We start from the raw sequence: 17,285 nt of genomic DNA on the forward strand, positions 1-17,285 counted from the left end.
GAGAAAAGTACAGCAGTCAACAGCTTGTCAGATCCTGAATCTCTGAGTGAATATTCCTGTAAATTGACTCTTAAAACAAAATGATCCCAGGTGTTCAGTGCAGGTCTCAACAGTAAATCCTCAGTGAGATTTTCTTCTCTAAGCACAGAAAGCTTCAGGACAGCATGTCCTGAAGGAGCTCCTCCCTCTTTTTCAGTGTTCCTCCCCCATTGACATTGGCCACCTCCTTTTACTTTCTCCTCCTTCCTTGTCCTCTCTGTTGCCAAGTCACTGTTAAAAAATGAGGATCACTATATCTGTCAATCGTATCTGCTTCCTCTGGCCACCCTTCCTATCGCCCCACCTCTCCACATCACCTGCATAATTCCTTCCTAGCTCTACAAACAAGCGAACAGATAATGGATTGAGAACAATAAGCTTACAGCTTGATGAGGCTGAAATTATCAGATCACAGTCTTGTGTATAAAGCGCTTGAAAATGATCCTACTTACTCTGTTATGCAATACTCTGCAGCATAGTTCACAATAGATGCTGCATGATATTTGTATGCGTTAGAGGTTTATAACCTATAAACAGGATGCCAAACTATTTTAAAAAATGAAAGTTATAGGATGTCATTTTGCCATTTAGTTTTATTAATTTAAGTAATTTTTTTCTTAGAGGGTTAGATACCTTATTAAGCTGCATAAAACATATTTACATGTGAGAGAATAGATTCTGAGGTATGTATATACTTTGAAAGTACAAAATAAGTCACTGTGATTTCTTACAAAGATGGACAAACCATAAATTTCACATTTCAAATTTGAAATATGATGCAGCTCTGCTTTTTCTTACCTAATCTCCCCTACTTCCACACCAAAAAACTCAATTAACAGAGAAGAAACCTAAATAACTTAACATTTATTTTGTAGGTAGCAAAACCAAAAACAATTTAAGAAAAACATTTAACCTTATGTATAAATACCAAGTTTAAATAGATCAGAATGATTCATGAAACAAGAAGCCTTTGGGTGCTTCTTCCCCCAAACTTTAGATTTTATGTTTTTGTAACAAACTTCAGCATATATCTTGTGTACATATTAGACTGGTTTTCAAAATAAATTAATAAATAAATAAAAAGGCTCTGATGTATACAAGCATATATTTTCCTTTTAGTGGCGAATTCTTGGATTCTTGCTGGGCAGTACAAAGCTGCAAAAGCTGTTCAGGAACTGCTTGAGGAACATAACAAAGAGTCCAAATTGATGACCTGACCTCTACACTCCCTAGAACCCAATCCAATCAAGCATTTGGAAGATCCATTCAATGTAGTGGGCTCCAAAGATGTCCCACTCTGCAATTCACTGCTAAGATTTAGCAGTCAAACAAAACTGACCTTTAACCCCTCCCCCTCTCAAAGAATTTACATTAGAGCTGTTTTGGCAGCACAAGAATCATCTGATATTAGGTAAGTAGTTTTGATGTTGGGATTGATCAGTTATGCTAATGTCATAAATAACAAGTTGTTATGGAAGTGATATCACCATGCTGTCTTTTATTTACTGAATGTATGTAATGGGCTTTGAATGCCACACCCACTCTTAGGAAACAGTCCTACACTCTTAATGTCAGGTCAGGGTTAAGCCAGAGCAGCTACCTGAGGGCAAGATCAAATGATGCTGCCATCTGTCTCTAAGACAGATGTATGAGGGAGAATAAGCATGGAATAGGCAAATGTATTGTAACAAAAAAAATACAGATTTAGCCTCGTTATAAAAAATCTCACTCAGAAAATTCTTCTAAAGACATACTCACTTTGAATCGTGTAATCAGAATAACATGTAGAATAAGAATAATCCGAATAATGCTGTTTCAGTTCCCTTGTAACCACAAACCCTGCTGGGATTAAATCCTATGGGACCTTTCTCACCTCCAATTGCTCTTATCCAATTAAATGTGAGTATACTTAATGGAGTGGACTGCTTATTTTCCTTTGTAAGCAAAATCTGCATCTTCATTTCTTTGTTTTCTCACCAAACCAAGACTATTTAAAATCTTAATTACCTTTTAATATCATGACTGAGACTTTTGTTAAATTTTCTTGAAAGGATAAGAAAGATATTATTTCTAATGTTTGTCCAGGTGGTTTGCATACTCTCTAAGACAATGTCACATAAAGGAAGGAAGGAAGGAAGGAAAAAGGAACTTACAAACTATAAAAACTTTGCATTCTCTCTGGTTATATATTTCCACATGGGAAAGCATAGTATTGCCATGTCCTGAAGAGACACTTGGTTTTGTGCAGACAAGTTTGACCTCTGTAGTGACTGTGTATCTATAGCTGAGAGATTAAGAGCTATGTAAAGTCCTAGCAAGGCTAAATGTGTTGCATAATCAGCCAAGCTAACCTAACCTTTGGGGTAGGCGAGGTACACCTAGTATATAATTTGAAATATAAATAATTACAATCACAATGAGCAATAACACAATCTAGGGAATAACCCTTAAATAGATGTAGATTCCGTGCAAAGGTCTAGCCACATCTGGGTGACTGAATTTGATCAAACCTAAGCAAACATAAATATACCTGCAGAACTTTTGCATGAAAAAGAAGCTGCACAATTAACTGCATATATATTTTTTATATTAGGTTAAGAGCTGAAGTGGGTTTCCTTGGTAGGTCAATGAAAAGAACGCAAAATGGATGTTCTTCTGTGAAGCTGGGATCAGCAGCAGCTTATTGGCTAAAAGCTCCTGTCTGAAATAGCAGCTAAGTTGGAAAGGGAGGGACATTTTCTCTGTGAACAGGGACGGCCCAGGTAATTGGTGAGATCTATATAATGAGTCTATGAATAGCTGAGTTCACTTACTCTCCAAAAAGTGACCTTTCAATAAGCTCACCCCTTCAGTCACCACACCTGCCAGGCACAAAAGCAATTTACAGTCATAAAGACTTCTAGATATAACACTCATTTAAAAAAGAAAATGTAATTTGTAAGTGCTCAGTGATCATTTCTAGTTCGCTGTTAGTCTCTCTCAACTGTTAGTGGCAAATTTATCAGCTTTAGCTGTTAATAGAAATATAGAAATAATTTGACATAAGAATAATTGTTGAAAAACTGAAAGGTTTGAACACAAAATTTGAAAATGACCAGGAAATTCAAATGTATTTTATATTATATGTTGTATATTTATATATATCCAAAGATATGAACTAAAACAATAACAATAATAATAATTCACCAAATATTTATGATGCAGCCTACTGATGATTCAATCAGGAAAAAATGTTTAATTAAAGGGTTACAGTGACCAATTAAAATAAATTTGTATTGATTTGCAGTAATTCTTTTGTCTGACAGGACAAGTAGACCCATGCCAGCAAAATGTCTCGCACCACATAACAGCGTAACCAGATCATCCACTGTAGAGTTTACATTTTCAGATTGCAGATAGAGACACTAATGTATAGCAAATTCATGAATGCATGTTTTGAGCAGATAATGATGCTCAGTTCAAACATTTCAATCATTAGGATCACAGTAAAGTTTGCAGGACTGTCCCTGTTCACACATGAGTTTTATACTGGCCTCTGAGCAGGTCAGATACAGTCTTTGTACTTGTCATGAATAAGGCTTCTCACTGTAACGTAAACCCTATAATGCATATAGCTAATAACACTAAGCCTTGAGCTGAGCTGTTACTATTGAGCTTAGTTCCCAATAACAACTAAATGAATTTAAACCATGCAGATTGCGGTTTCTGGAGAAATGCAAAGCTAGAAATATCTCACATTTCTTTGCGGCTGCTAAGCTACAGTGTTCAATCAGAGAAGTAAATATTTCGTCAAATTTATTTAATGTATCTAAATGATTTAACTGTGATGTGGGAAAAGTTCAACTAAAGCAACGCTGCACACAGGCATAAAAATATTAAACCTCGACAACAGAAATAGTATGAAATATATTTAAATAACAAGTGCAATATAAGAGTGTATTAGAGACTTACTTGAAAAAAAAAAACTAATATAACCCTAGCAGTATATAACCCTAATATATACTGCATGTCATTTGGCATAATCACTTAGCATACAGAATGGGTAAATTCTGTATGCTTCGTTCTTACTGGAACGAAACCAACATTTACCACAGGACTGCACCTGCTTCCTCTGCAGCTGACACTTTATTTTAAGATTGTGGAGCAAATGTTTCTCCTCGTATTTCTGTCGACAGCAGTTAGAGATTAATCTTATTTTGTCAACAGGGTATTTCCTCTCAACAGCAAACTGATAAAGTTCTGTTACACATGAAGATTGTGATATTGGTAGCTAGGAACGATGTTAGAAGGCCAGACCAGAGTAGTGATTAGTTTGCATTAGCTTCAGTTTAATTTCCAACCCACACCACAAAACCAGAACCTTATATATTTTATGATATTGTCAGGGAAATCAGCAGCAAGTTGGTTCAGCTCTGGCTCAGGGGGCTCAATAGGACAAAAGTTTCTTATCTGATATATTTATGTTTCACATTTACTGAAATGGCAGTCATGCTGTGAATGGAGTTACGGGAGGATCCAGAGCAAACATCTCCATCTAGTGGAGAATGAAATTATTTTTTTACAGTCCCAATGTAAAACCTTTTCTTTACAGAAAATACTCCATTAACATAAAAACATGTTTCACAGTGATTCACAGATCATGAAGCACTGATTTATGATTAATGATTAAGGTACTAGAGTAGTCCTCCTTTCAGGTTAAGGACCTCTACAGTCCTGTCCACCTCCCCTAGAGTAACTGTCTGTCTCCTGGTATCTCCTTGAGACTGTGCTGGGAGACACAGCAAACCTTCTGGCAATGGAACGCATTGATGTGGCATCCTGGAGAAGATGAACAACTTGTGCAACCTATGTACGATCCAGGTATCGCCTCATGGTATCACAGTGACACTGAAAAAAAACAAAAAAGAAACACAGTCAGAAAAAAAAAAAGTTCAGTGGCCCCAAATAATAGCTGTTTTGGGGGTTGTCTCATTATTGCACTAAATCAACTGAAACTAATTAATAACCCCTTTTACTACTTAACTGACCAGATCAACATGCCACTTGTCGCTCTGTTTACAAAGTATTCTTTTAATTTTCTTTGAGTAATATATTTGTATTATGTTTGCATTCCCTATAACAATGAAATGAATTTAAACCATGCAGATTGCAGTTTCAGGAGAAATGCAAAGCTAGAAATATCTCACATTTCTTTGCGGCTGCTAAGCTACAGTGTTCAATCAGAGAAGTAAATATTCCGTCAAATTTATTTAATGTATCAAATGTGTCTAAATGATTTACCTGTGATGTGGAAAAAGTTAAACTAAAGCAAAGCTGCACACAGGCATAAAAATATTAAACCTTAACAACAGAAATAGTATGAAATATATTTAAATAACAAGTACAATATAAGAGTGTATTAGAGACTTACTTGAAAAAAACCTCATCTATAAGAATTCACTAAGCATTTACTTTGAAAATAGTGTAATTATTCACCTCAGTATTTAAAATATTTTTCCATTTCTAAATAATGTGTATTACCCAAGATGTGGAAATTATTATATCTTCATATATGACAACTATAGTAGTAGTAGTAAATGATCCATGACATGAACATTCTCATCCATGAGAATTAGTTCATCTATGTAAAGAACAAAAAACAAAACAACATCAGTGTTGAGGCAAAATTTTAATTTGAAAAATTTTCATTCTTCCATTACATTACAGACCTCAACAGATAGTCTCATTTTGCTCTTTCTGAAGAAACTATATAAATACAACTTCTTTCTGGCAAAAGTTGACAACCTCAGCTGGTCAATGAAGTCGTACACAAAGAGCAAATAGGCTCCGTGACATCACTGCTATGGGATGAGATGACGGGGCCACAGCAGTGCATATTCAACATTTATATAATCACTCAAGTGTAGGCAAAAACGGTAGCACAAAGAACGCAAGGTTAGCGGTAACAACTCTTGTGCCATCTCTCAAAGTGTTGGACTTAAACCGGATGCTGAGATCAAAGTGTTTGCCAGAAAGTGCATTATGTGAGACCACTTGTAGAAAATGTAAAAACTCTTTGGCTGAAGAGAACTAAAGCAGGGGCCGTGATAACATTAAAACCATCTGATGAACCGTCCAATTATGTAACAAATTACTGATCACCCATGCCTTTCAGCAACACCAAGCAAAATAACCCTTACTCTCATCCACGTTTCAGATTAAGCACCTTCAGAACTAACCTTCAATGAATCAACTACACTTTCTCTAGTGACTTCGGTCTTCCCTTCCATTTTCAGTACTTTGCCTTCTTGGCATAACAATCGACGACCTCAGGCACGATGCTGTCATCCTTTTCCACGTCATCTTTGACGGTCTTTCCGACCAACTGGAAAATGTCCTCAGCTACAACGCCCATGGGCTCTGCCACCTTCACCGTCAACATGTCCTCAGTCAGAACTGTTCCTTTGGGGATCTTTACTTTGGCTACCACTGACTTACCCAGCTGAAGGAACAGCAAACAAAGCAACATTATTAAAGGAAAAAGTTGGACATTTGCTTGAAAAGCTTGCTAAACAGTAAAGCTGAGTATTTTTAATTTATTTTATTTTTTTTAGAGAAAGGTGTTCTGACCTTGTCGTGGCACGGCTTCTCACAGGGTAACATCCGCTTGATTCCGCTTCCCAGTGCCCTCTCCACCAGTCGGATAGAGCGAACCAGCTCAGCCAGTTCAGCGGGCTCAAGTGATGCTTCGTGGTCACTTCCTTTCCACGTCTTGTCCAAGGTTATGTGGCGCTCAACAACCTTTGCTCCCAGAGCCACAGCCGCCACTGTTATACTGACTCCAGACTCATGGCCTGAATACCCAATGGGAATATCTGGAAAGTCCTTCTGGTATTCCTGCAGCCAACAAATGGGTGACATACATGTTATTCTTAAAAGTTAGTCATTTTACAATTTGCAACATGTACTCATGTTCACGTGGGGATTTTTTTTTGCCAAGATGCTACAGGCAGTTGCTATTGACATGATATAAAAATGCTGTTGTGCAGATCACCAGTCATTTTAAGTCCAGCTCTTAAAGACAAAGGGAATTTAATGGTAAAATTAATGGCGGTGATCAGTGCAACCCCTAAGCCTCCTGGAACAAAGAACAAGTTATAGAAAACATAAATGTAAGGTCTCAGTAGATCCTAATCAGGAGCATATGAGCCTTAGTGATTTTATTCACCATATCAATTCAAAAGTAAATGGCTAACTAAGAACCAGGAATAAGAAATGCAAAACTCATAATAAATATAAACCACTGAGAATGCTGTCACTTTCTGTGGTATTATTGTGGTTAGATGTCATTTTCCATAATTCAACCCAATAATATGTTCACATATAAGTTTTTATATGTTATATGTCGTAGAGATAACAACGAAAGCCGAGTTACTAGAGTAATTGGATGAGCTATTACATGTATCAGCAAACTCTGAGACACATTTTATCTGTCATAACAGGCCTGTTCGTATGAAGGTGAAATATTTTTTTGATGAGATTTTGGCTTGGTGGTCATAAAATGAAAAGACATATTCCTGGTATATTAGCTATGTTTTTTTTTTAAACATCAAAACATGCAACATTGTCTTTTTTGTGTTTACAAGATTTTCAGTAAAGTTGACCTCTGCCCACACTGCCCAACCATCCACCTGGCAGGGTGACAACAATACCCCAAGCCTTTCAGGCTGAGGGATAAAAAATAAGCTTCATAACCCGTAAAACTGGATCATTCTGGACTCTCTGGATTATTTTACTGATACCCAAAGGAACACACCCTTCGAAATAATCCCACATGCAGTTTGGATTAGATGAGAGGAACATTGTACTGCATTCACCGTAATCACTCTGAGGTTGACATCTTCAGCTTCCAGAGGATAGGCGCTGGTACACTGCAGGATGGCAAAGTTTTTGTTGTGTTCCTTGACCGTCTTGTAGACCCGACGCATCGTCTCCATGGACTGCATCCCGCTGGACACCACCATGGGGCGTCCTGGCAAATGAAAAACAGCAACACTATAAGAAACCTCATGTTACTGGCAGTAAGCTAAGCGCTACGACACCCCTCAGTATTCCTCTGGAGTTATTGTACACTGCCTTGCTTGTACAGTGTAGAGTTCATGTCATCCATATTTATGCAGAATGAAAACAGACACAGACTCCTCGAGGTCCAACTATATTTAAAGTTTAAATTACATTCTAAATATTAAATTGTAATTCTGTGTCACATTTTATAAAATTATAAATGTATGCTTCCTTTAAGACACATTTTATATATTACATGGTGCATGTATTGAGTTGTCTATCGTTTTCTCTTTTTTTCCTTTTTAAAGTGTACCTGTGCTTTTTCTTGATTTCTGTAATATAGTCTATCTATTTAATCTATATCTAATTAAAATGATGGATGGTCAAATTAAACAAAACCAAAGCTTTAAATGATGAGGTATGTATATGCAAAGGTAATCTCTGAGCATTAAGTTCATGTTTTAAACAACTTTAGCTAAACAATTTCACAGTTTTTTCCTAACATTCTACTGCTGTATAAGAGCAACTATTCACAGAACCATAATCTTAGGTATACAACTCTGGCTCTGGTTACAGAAGCCTCAATCAGGTGCTGCTCAAATCTTTTATTTGTAAGGGGGAACCAGAAGAAATGTGACTTAAAGGGACAGTGGCCTTAAACAGAGAGGATGAATTAGGTGTTCACTAAGAATTAGTAGAATTTAAATCAGGATTTTTAAAAAATATATATATATTATGAAAAGGTACTCAATTAAAAAGATTTCAAATGTGGCACTGGAAACTAGCATAACATAACTGTCATTAAAGTAATATAACTCTCACTACAACTCAGTATTTGATTTATTTAACTTATATATATATATATATATATATATATATATATATATATATATATATATATATATATATATATATATATATATATATAAATTTTGAACACTGATGCCGATGATTGAGTTTCAAACTTGAGCAATTTCTCCACACTTTCACTCTCACCTTTTTTGGCAGTTTTAACTAGATAGGGGAAGTTGTTGGTGTCTCCAGAACCCACTTTGAAGAAAGGCACATTAAGCTCATGAAGAAACTCCACCGCCATCTGAAGACAGAAAAGCTTATGGTTAAACTTCTCCACTGAGTAAAGTACCATAATACTATGAACAAAACTCTCTCTTACCTCATCCATTCCCGATGCAGTAAAGTAGATCCCCACCTCTTCTGCATATTTCTGCAGTCCCCTGTACTGATCGTGGCTGAACTCCAGATGGCGCTTGTGCTCACCGTAGGTTTCCCCCCAGGAGTGTTTGGAGGTGTATGGGCGGGCCAAGGCTTTCTTGTTGAACTTAAACTCTAATTCACTCTTCTGAAATTTGGCACAGTCTGCACCACAGTCCTGAGGAGGTGGGGAGAAGATTTTTGATTTTTTTAATTTTTTTAATGGTACTAGTTTCTTGAGTTGCTCTCACGTATCTTTTAAGATCCTACAAGACACACTTGATAAATACCTGTAACTTTATAGTGTTCTGGAAAGAAAATGGTATGTGTTGTACTAAAAAGATGTGGACATGATAAAAATCCTTCATAACAGGTTTAATGGGCATATGAACACAGCTAACGAATTTAAGACATATTTTACTACAATTGAATACAATTCACGTCTGGTTTGAATCAAGCAGCAGGCACAAGAGGGCGCTATAGGACAGGCACAGAAAGAGAAGCCAAACTCCATTCATAAATCTAGTAATTTAATATTTTGCAACTTATGCCAGAAACACCGTTTAAATGGCATAAACAGGTTAAATGAAGCATCCAACTTTGATTTCAGGATTTCATGTCTGAACCGAAAAATTTATGATTTGCTTGGGTGAAGCAGAGGAACGTGTCATATTGCTTTCTTATGAATGAAGTTCAGGAGACAGACGGTATATCGTGTGCGTGCGTGTGTTTGATTGTCTGTGCGTAAATATACCTAAAAGACAAACCGATACGTGTTTGCTTTTTTACATTACCTTTGCCATTTTTATCATTTTCTTTGCGATCTCAATGTCTCCTTGGTGGTTCTGTCCAATCTCAGCTATGATGAAACACGGATGGTTCCCTCCGATCATACGACCGGGACACAGCTCAAACTCTAACGGCATTTTGTTAGTAGAAAAGAAAGCAAGTACAACCAGTGAAAGTAATAAAGACAACTAAAAAGTGTCAACCCGGGTATATAACCGGAACAGTTAACGTCATGCACAAACAGGATGTGCCGCAACTTCCGCCTTTGTGGATCAACGTAGCAATCGCGGATTTTCTTTCAAAATAAAAGCAACCATTCTGTTCTGTTTTTATTTGCATCGACAAATTTATAGCTATGGAAAATCATATTTATGGATATGTACATTTATATTTATAGATACAAACTTCCCGTGAAACAAGTGGTTGAATAGATATTTTCCAACCAAAGCTTTGAGCTTCCAAGTTCAAAGCTACAAGCAAATATATATATATATACATATACATATATATATATGAAATTTAGCCCAGTGGCAGGGCACATACCGAGCATTTTCCCGGTGAGCCGACTCACTTTTGGGCCGATGGGCCGGCCTGAAGTGCCCGCTGCGCACCAGCCATACAAGAAATGGCAGCAGCCCATTCGTTCATTTTCATTAGTGAAGCTGGATTACCCAATCAAATGTCCTAACGCTACCGGCCCCTCTCCTACCTTCGCTGCACCTTGAAGAAAATGTTTGGTGTGGAGCAAACAGCGAGAAGGTGGAGCTGGAAAGCCGAGAGAGAACACTGAAACAAACTAATATGAGATGCAGCTAAATGTGTCAGATTAACCGACATGTTAGCATCGGTCTGGCTGTGACTGTAACAGAAGTACCAGCAGCATCTAATAAGTTAAGATAAGATAAGATAAGATAAGATAAGATAAGATAAGATAAGATAAAACTTTATTAATCCCTCGGGTGGGTTCCTCTGGGAAATTCTGTTTCCAAAAGCACAGCACCGACAGAAGTTACAGTTACAGAATATTATATATATATATATATATATATATATATATATATATATATATATATATATATATATATATATATACACACACACACACACACACATATAAATACAGAGACATATATAAATAAAATATACGAAGGGGATAAATATAATAAATAGGAATAAAAATAAAAATACAAGTGAATTGCACATCAAGCTTTACAATCACAGAAGGCTGCTGGTGCTGAGGAAGAGACACGTGAATTTCTTACCACGTGAATTTCACCTTCCATGGTAAGAAAATGGTTTATGGTCAAAGCAGCCATTGATTTCCCCGAATCCCTGAATCTATCCCTTCCTAATTATGTCCCTCCATCTATTTGCTAATAGTAGATTTTAATTATTATCACACACTGCAGTGCAACTGAGAAATAACCCAACAACAACTGTACCGACCCGATTAATACCTATGTTAATATCAATAGTCAAACAAAATGAAATGATATATAGAGATCATGGTGAGTCGCCTGGACCACAAATGCCTGGGCTGATTATTTTATCTCAGTTCAGCCCTGCCCAACAGCAGTAACTGATTTAGCCTATTCAAAGACATGAAGGTCCTGGTCTCACATAAACAGCCTGTGGTCTTAAAACAGAAAGTAAAACAAAGAGAGGACAGTCTTAACACAAAGCAAACAATGTCTGACGAATTTATTAAATAAATAAATCCACCCACTTGAGATGACTCAGTGCAGAAAAACTGAAAATTCATGTTTAACCTGTTTATACAACAGAATTAAGAAAATGGTTCTAGAAGAACATGTATGAGCAACTTTTCAGTGTATGTAGCAAACCTGAGTACTTTAATTTAATGTAGGTGTGGCAGGAAATACTACAAAGAAAATCACAAAGATAACATAAGAAATATTTATTTGTTTTTGCTACACAAATTGCTCCGTTTAAAAGACAAAAACAATTTGAACATCGCCTTCTGTTGCCTCACAGGCCTCTTCCAATCACTCTTCCTCTGTGCTCTTGCTTCTCCATCTTGTTTTGTAACACCTGTATAAGTCACTTGAGGCCTTGTTTTTATCCAGACACATGGCTGAATTGTCCTTCCAATTGAGTGTGCTCAGGCGCAACATGAGTAAGATTAATTGGTAATCAGTATGTTGCATTTTGAACACCAGTGTTTCTACCTCGACTGAACACATCTAAATTATGGAATTTTTAAAGATTTATAAAGTTAATATTGATGAGACCAATAGAACTGTGTTTAGAGTTTTGAAATCTTGAGTCAGTTGGTTGATACATACTTTCAGAACTGTGTGAATAGTCAGTGAAGCTTTGAATGTAAGTACAGTATTCTCATATACCAGTTAATCAAACCTTCTATTTCTGAAGAGAAGCCAGTAAGAGTTAGTGTTGTTTTTTCAAGGTAACTGAAAAAAAAACTCCACCTTTTAAGTGTATTTATTATTGTGCTCTTTAAATCAACAGTTATTAATGAAAAAGGATCTGAGGTTAGATGTGTTTTGTTTTTTTTTTAAGATGGGGACAACAGCATCAATTACTATTCTATATTTTTGCTAAGGAATTATTATATTAATTCAAAATAATTTCACAATAATTTTCCTCTGGTTGTCTGCACCCATTCTTAAATGGCTGGATGGCCACCAGTAGAGGGCGCCCACAGTTTGAGAATCATTGCTCACAGGGAAGGGAAGGTGGCCTTAAACGGGGAAGACCTTAAATTAAAAAAACGGACACCGTTTTTTCCCTTTCTTTAACATTTTTTCAAAGAGTTTTTTTAAGAGACTTGTTTTAAAGACACTCAAGGAGTGTTATGGTGTTGTTTGGTGGATGATACATGGATGTTCTGTGGTGTCCTCTGCTGTCTGGTCTGCATATTTGTTTCTTAAAGGATGTACAGATTGTACTTCTTATTTATTTATTTTTTTCTGTATATTTTGAGAACCCCAAGACAGAAAATGCAAACAAGCTGGTTCATGTCACACATTAGTACCTATATAATAACACAGGGCTTCTTCCAGAAGCCCAGGAATGGCACCTGGACTTTGAATTCAATATTATAAAGTGTCTTACAAAGTCCAAAGCCATACAAGAAACATTCATTGCCTTTTAGAAAATGGAAAGAAATGGAACTATGCACACAATTCTGACTTATTTGTATTTTATTTCAAGGCACTTGTATTCAGTTGTATATGTAATATGACTCAGTGAAGCCAAAATGTACATGAATACGTTCGTGGTAGTGTTTTGAGTTTATCACAGCTGTGTGAAATAGCTGTGTGTATTGCTTTGGTGTTTCATTTTGCAAGAAATGTGTCGAATTGTCACAAAGTAATTAATTCTTTCCATTTTATGATTAAGTTTTGAGAAACTGATTGAGAGACTGGTTGGTTAAAAAGATTTTATTAGTAACTTCCTGTTTTTGCCAAACAGTCCCCTTGCCTAAAGCACACAGAGAATTTCCATAACTGCCAAAGTTTCTGAAGCCAACTATCTATGGCTGTATGCTACATAAGAGAGAGCTTTCTTCTTCTTTCAGTTGCTTCCTTTAGCAGTCGCCTCATGCTCATCACAGCATTCAACAGGTACATATAGAGCATTGTGGTTAGTTTTCTTTGTATCCTTTTCTGTTCACACACATTTTCAGTCCATTTTCTGTTTTCATGTCTATCTCACTCTTTTTATTTATTCTATCATGTCAACCAAAATGCAGCTGTCTATCCTTCACATCCATGATGATCTTCTGGCCCACTAGTTGCTGCATGTGCTCTGACGGGATGCCAGTTGGCTTGCCAACCTTCCCTGCAAACATATCCAGTGTACCTTTGGAAATGTCCACTTTAGCCCCCACTGATTTGTACAACCATGGAGAAAACATAGAATATAGAAATTAGTGACAGATTAACAATATCAAAGTCAAAGTCAGCTTTATTGTCAAAAATCATGTGTATCGGTCATACACCGGAATTTGAAATTGCAATGCTCCCACGGCCTTCAGTGTAGACTAAAACAATATAAAGATATAAAGATTTTTTTTTAAGTCTTTTGTACAACACAATACAATACAATTTTAGATAAACAACAGTGAGCAACACAATCAGTGTTTGTGGTCAAGAGTTCATGTGCAAAAGGTGATGGTGGAGGTTCAGAGTTTTGTTTGTCTGGAGGGTTCCAACCAAGGGTGATTCTAGGATCAGAGCTTTGGGGGTGCTGAGCACCAGGAGAGCTGCCTAGTCAGGCAAGATAAACTTTACTTGTCACAATGAGACTTCTTCCCCATCTCTGTCAGTCCCTGCATCCCTAAATGCCTCCAGTTGTCCCGAGTTCTCTCTGACTGTCACTTTGGTGCATTTAAACCCCTGTTCCTCCCTGTCCTCATCGTCTGTTATCTTCGTCTCCGTTATCAGTCATCATAATTTTACCATCTCTGTGCAAGTCTGCAAATTTCTTTATTAAATCATAAGATTCTTAAATTCATCAAGTCTCTCTGTGCCTGGGTCCTCGTCACAAAACATGACATCACTGTTTTGTACATTTTAACACAATTTAATCCCCACATTTGTGAAAGAAAAGAAAAACACTTTTTTTGAAAAGTCTGTAACAAAACCATCAAATCTGATAAAGGTTATTTAAATGCTGCAAAAGAAGAATGGATTGGAATAAAAAAAAAAATACATATAGTTCCTTAATTACTGGGGGAAAATTATGAATGATGCTCACAGTGAGTAAAAAGTAAACTGAGTGCATTTTTTGGACAGAGATTCACTTTTAATGTGTATGTATAATATAATACAGATACATAAAAAAAAAACCACTCCCAAAACAGAATAAATTATTACAAATAAATTATTACAAAATATTTAAAAACATATATAAAAATGGAGGCAACTTTGCCTGTGGTAGAATGTATACCATGCATGAAAAAATCTTTACTGCAGATACTAATTTTACTAATTTAATAATACTAATTTTGTGTTGTAAGACTTATGAGTTTCATGTTTTCACAGTGGTACTTGGGAGAGCTTGACATTTTCTCAGGTGTTACACACTGTAAAAAGTTTGAGAAACACTGATAAGTGTATGTGTGCTTTTGGAAAACATTTAAAGCTGCTGTACATAATCTTTGAAACAAGCTTAAAACGTTTTTAGAATATAAACAGAGCTTCTGCTTCTCTTTACAGCTCCTCACTCCACCAGGGCTGTTTGGCTCTTTCTGATAGTGTGCAAATGTGATGTACGTACTGCGGCAGTCATACAGACAACTGGACGGTCCAAAAGTTGGCCTACTACTTTCAACCAAAAGGCAAATAACCAAACCGCATAAAAGATATAAATACTGAAACACTGATCCAACATTATTCTTGATTGACGGATCATTTGATTTTACACTTTTACCTGAATGTGGCTCCTTTTTTTGAAAAAACTTCCTTATATCCATTATGAACCTGGCTGCCTCTCTCTACACACACACACACACACACACACACACACATACACACACACAACAGGAGTTATAAGGTTAATGGGCATCCAGTCAGTTAGCTAGTAAGTATCCATTTAAAACAGGACAGTGGTAACAACAGCAGGCTACGAACAATTTTTTAGATTTTAAATAGGCTGTATACATTTCAATGGGAGCAACAGGACGGTCAAATGTCGCTGATTTTACTACAGAGCAGGACTGATTGTAGGGTAGCAAACATCGTTGGGAAATACGTTTTCAACCCTGCAGGTTACCTGGTGTAATGTTTTTCAGCTAAAAAGAAATATGGTCTGACTCCTACCCAACTATATAAAGAGTAACTGAAGGTTAAATGCAGCCAACATGTCCTGTTTTAAGCCAGGTACTTACACCTCCGCTCTGCTGCATCTCAGCCACCATCGCTCTGGCAGACAGAGCGCTAGAGTCAGAGCAGGGGAGAGCTGGAACAAACCATTTTGGGAGGGGAGGGGTTATCTATACTTTTGTTGTTAAAGTGTTACGTCTCAACCAAGTACTGTATGCTTTTTATATTTTTAGTAGTGTGTCACACAAACAGCAAATATTGTCAAAAAAGTAAGAAATCTTTGGGGGTGGTTTGATTCATTTTTGGGGGTGCTGAAGCACCCCCAAAAATGGGCTAAAATCGCCCCTGGTTCCAACCAGCCAGCAATGGCTGGGAAAGATCGGAACAGCGCCACCATCACTAACATCAACGCTAACATCAATGTTAGATCTCAATTAGAATTTTAGGTTACCCTAATGTTGCATTAATGACTCCTGAAAAGAATTTGGAAGTGTTGCTGAAGGATGAAAAGAAAGAAAATTGGAGAAACAAATGACACAGGATAAAGGTACTATTTATTGATTCTATGTGAATTAATTTGACAGTTGGATTTTTTACATCAAAGTTGTATTTGAAAATACTTAATAGTCAATAGCCACAGTTAATGCTAACCTGACCTGCTATTTAGAGGATAATGATTGCGAAACATTTTTTTTCTTAGAAGCACCTTGAAACATTTGGTATTATGATTTGGCACTATATAAATAAAATTGAATTGAGAAAATGCAGTTTTTTGTCAGTTTGTTAGTCAACCCCATAGGAATTGTAAACAAAAATAATAACCAAATATCCTCTTTGATTCTATGACTAGCTAGCTTTTTTTGTTTGTTTTTTGTTTTTGTCTTGTAGTTGGGTTTAAATTGAAACAAATTGAAGCTGCAGTAATTTTTACCTGGCAAGCAGCAGTTAGAAAGTAAGAATTTTATTATTCATTTTAGCTCGTGTCTTTTTCATTAGAGTAAACTTTACCTGCTATTTCCTTGCCAACTTAATTAGAAATGTAACACTATTTATTATTTATAATAGTTAGCTTTTTTTGTTACCTACAACCCGATGTTTTACAACATTAAAGTGGTGTTTGAGTTTACTATTTAAAGCAAAACCTATGAAATGTCCAAATTGCCCCAAATTCCTCCATGCTAACAATGAACTTTAAGCTATGCTGTGGGACGAGCTGCCCCTCAGCTTCTGTGCTACTGTGGAAAATGAGTCCACAGAAGCATAACCTAATTAACGTTGAATTTTAACTGCAGGAGGTTCAGTATATTCAAGCTGAGAGTAGCCTGTGCCTTAAGTTGCTCAATGCTTCTCTCCTAAACCCCTCCCAATCCTTCACACTCTCATCCTACATAC

At 36.5% G+C, this 17,285-nt stretch overlaps 1 protein-coding gene across 2 annotated transcripts; it reads right to left on the minus strand.

The window, feature by feature from the left end:
- Window positions 1-4,819: 4,819 nt before the first annotated feature.
- LOC146385222 (N-acetylneuraminate-9-phosphate synthase-like) lies at window positions 4,820-10,343 on the minus strand. 2 transcript variants are annotated; one of them, XR_014800464.1, is made up of 7 exons: window positions 10,089-10,343; window positions 9,257-9,472; window positions 9,079-9,178; window positions 7,896-8,050; window positions 6,649-6,915; window positions 6,258-6,520; window positions 4,820-4,926 (listed from the first exon to the last, which is right to left on the minus strand). XR_014800464.1 is itself a non-coding variant. In XM_084930830.1 (6 exons), the coding sequence occupies exons 1-6, from the start codon at window positions 10,218-10,220 to the stop codon at window positions 6,311-6,313; spliced, it is 1,080 nt and encodes a 359-aa protein (XP_084786956.1). In that variant the 5' UTR covers window positions 10,221-10,343; the 3' UTR covers window positions 5,695-6,310. The 2 variants fall into 2 exon arrangements, 1 of the variants encoding a protein (XP_084786956.1); XM_084930830.1 differs by lacking the exon at window positions 4,820-4,926 and having other exon boundaries at window positions 5,695-6,520.
- Window positions 10,344-17,285: the final 6,942 nt, after the last annotated feature.

This window comes from Perissodus microlepis, chromosome 6, assembly GCF_051167445.1.
Source record: "Perissodus microlepis isolate ML-2025 ecotype Zambia chromosome 6, ASM5116744v1, whole genome shotgun sequence".
Taxonomy (NCBI): domain Eukaryota; kingdom Metazoa; phylum Chordata; class Actinopteri; order Cichliformes; family Cichlidae; genus Perissodus; species Perissodus microlepis.

Bases quoted from the DNA above. Each gene is read 5' to 3' on its own strand.
- LOC146385222 (XM_084930830.1), bottom strand. From the start codon at position 10,220: ATGCCGTTAGAGTTTGAGCTGTGTCCCGGTCGTATGATCGGAGGGAAC. The intron at 9,179-9,256 runs GTAAGAGAGAGT...TTCTGTCTTCAG, and splicing joins CTGCATCGGGAATGGATGAG to ATGGCGGTGGAGTTTCTTCA. The intron at 6,916-7,895 runs GTGAATGCAGTA...TGTTGGCTGCAG, and splicing joins TCAACCTCAGAGTGATTACG to GAATACCAGAAGGACTTTCC.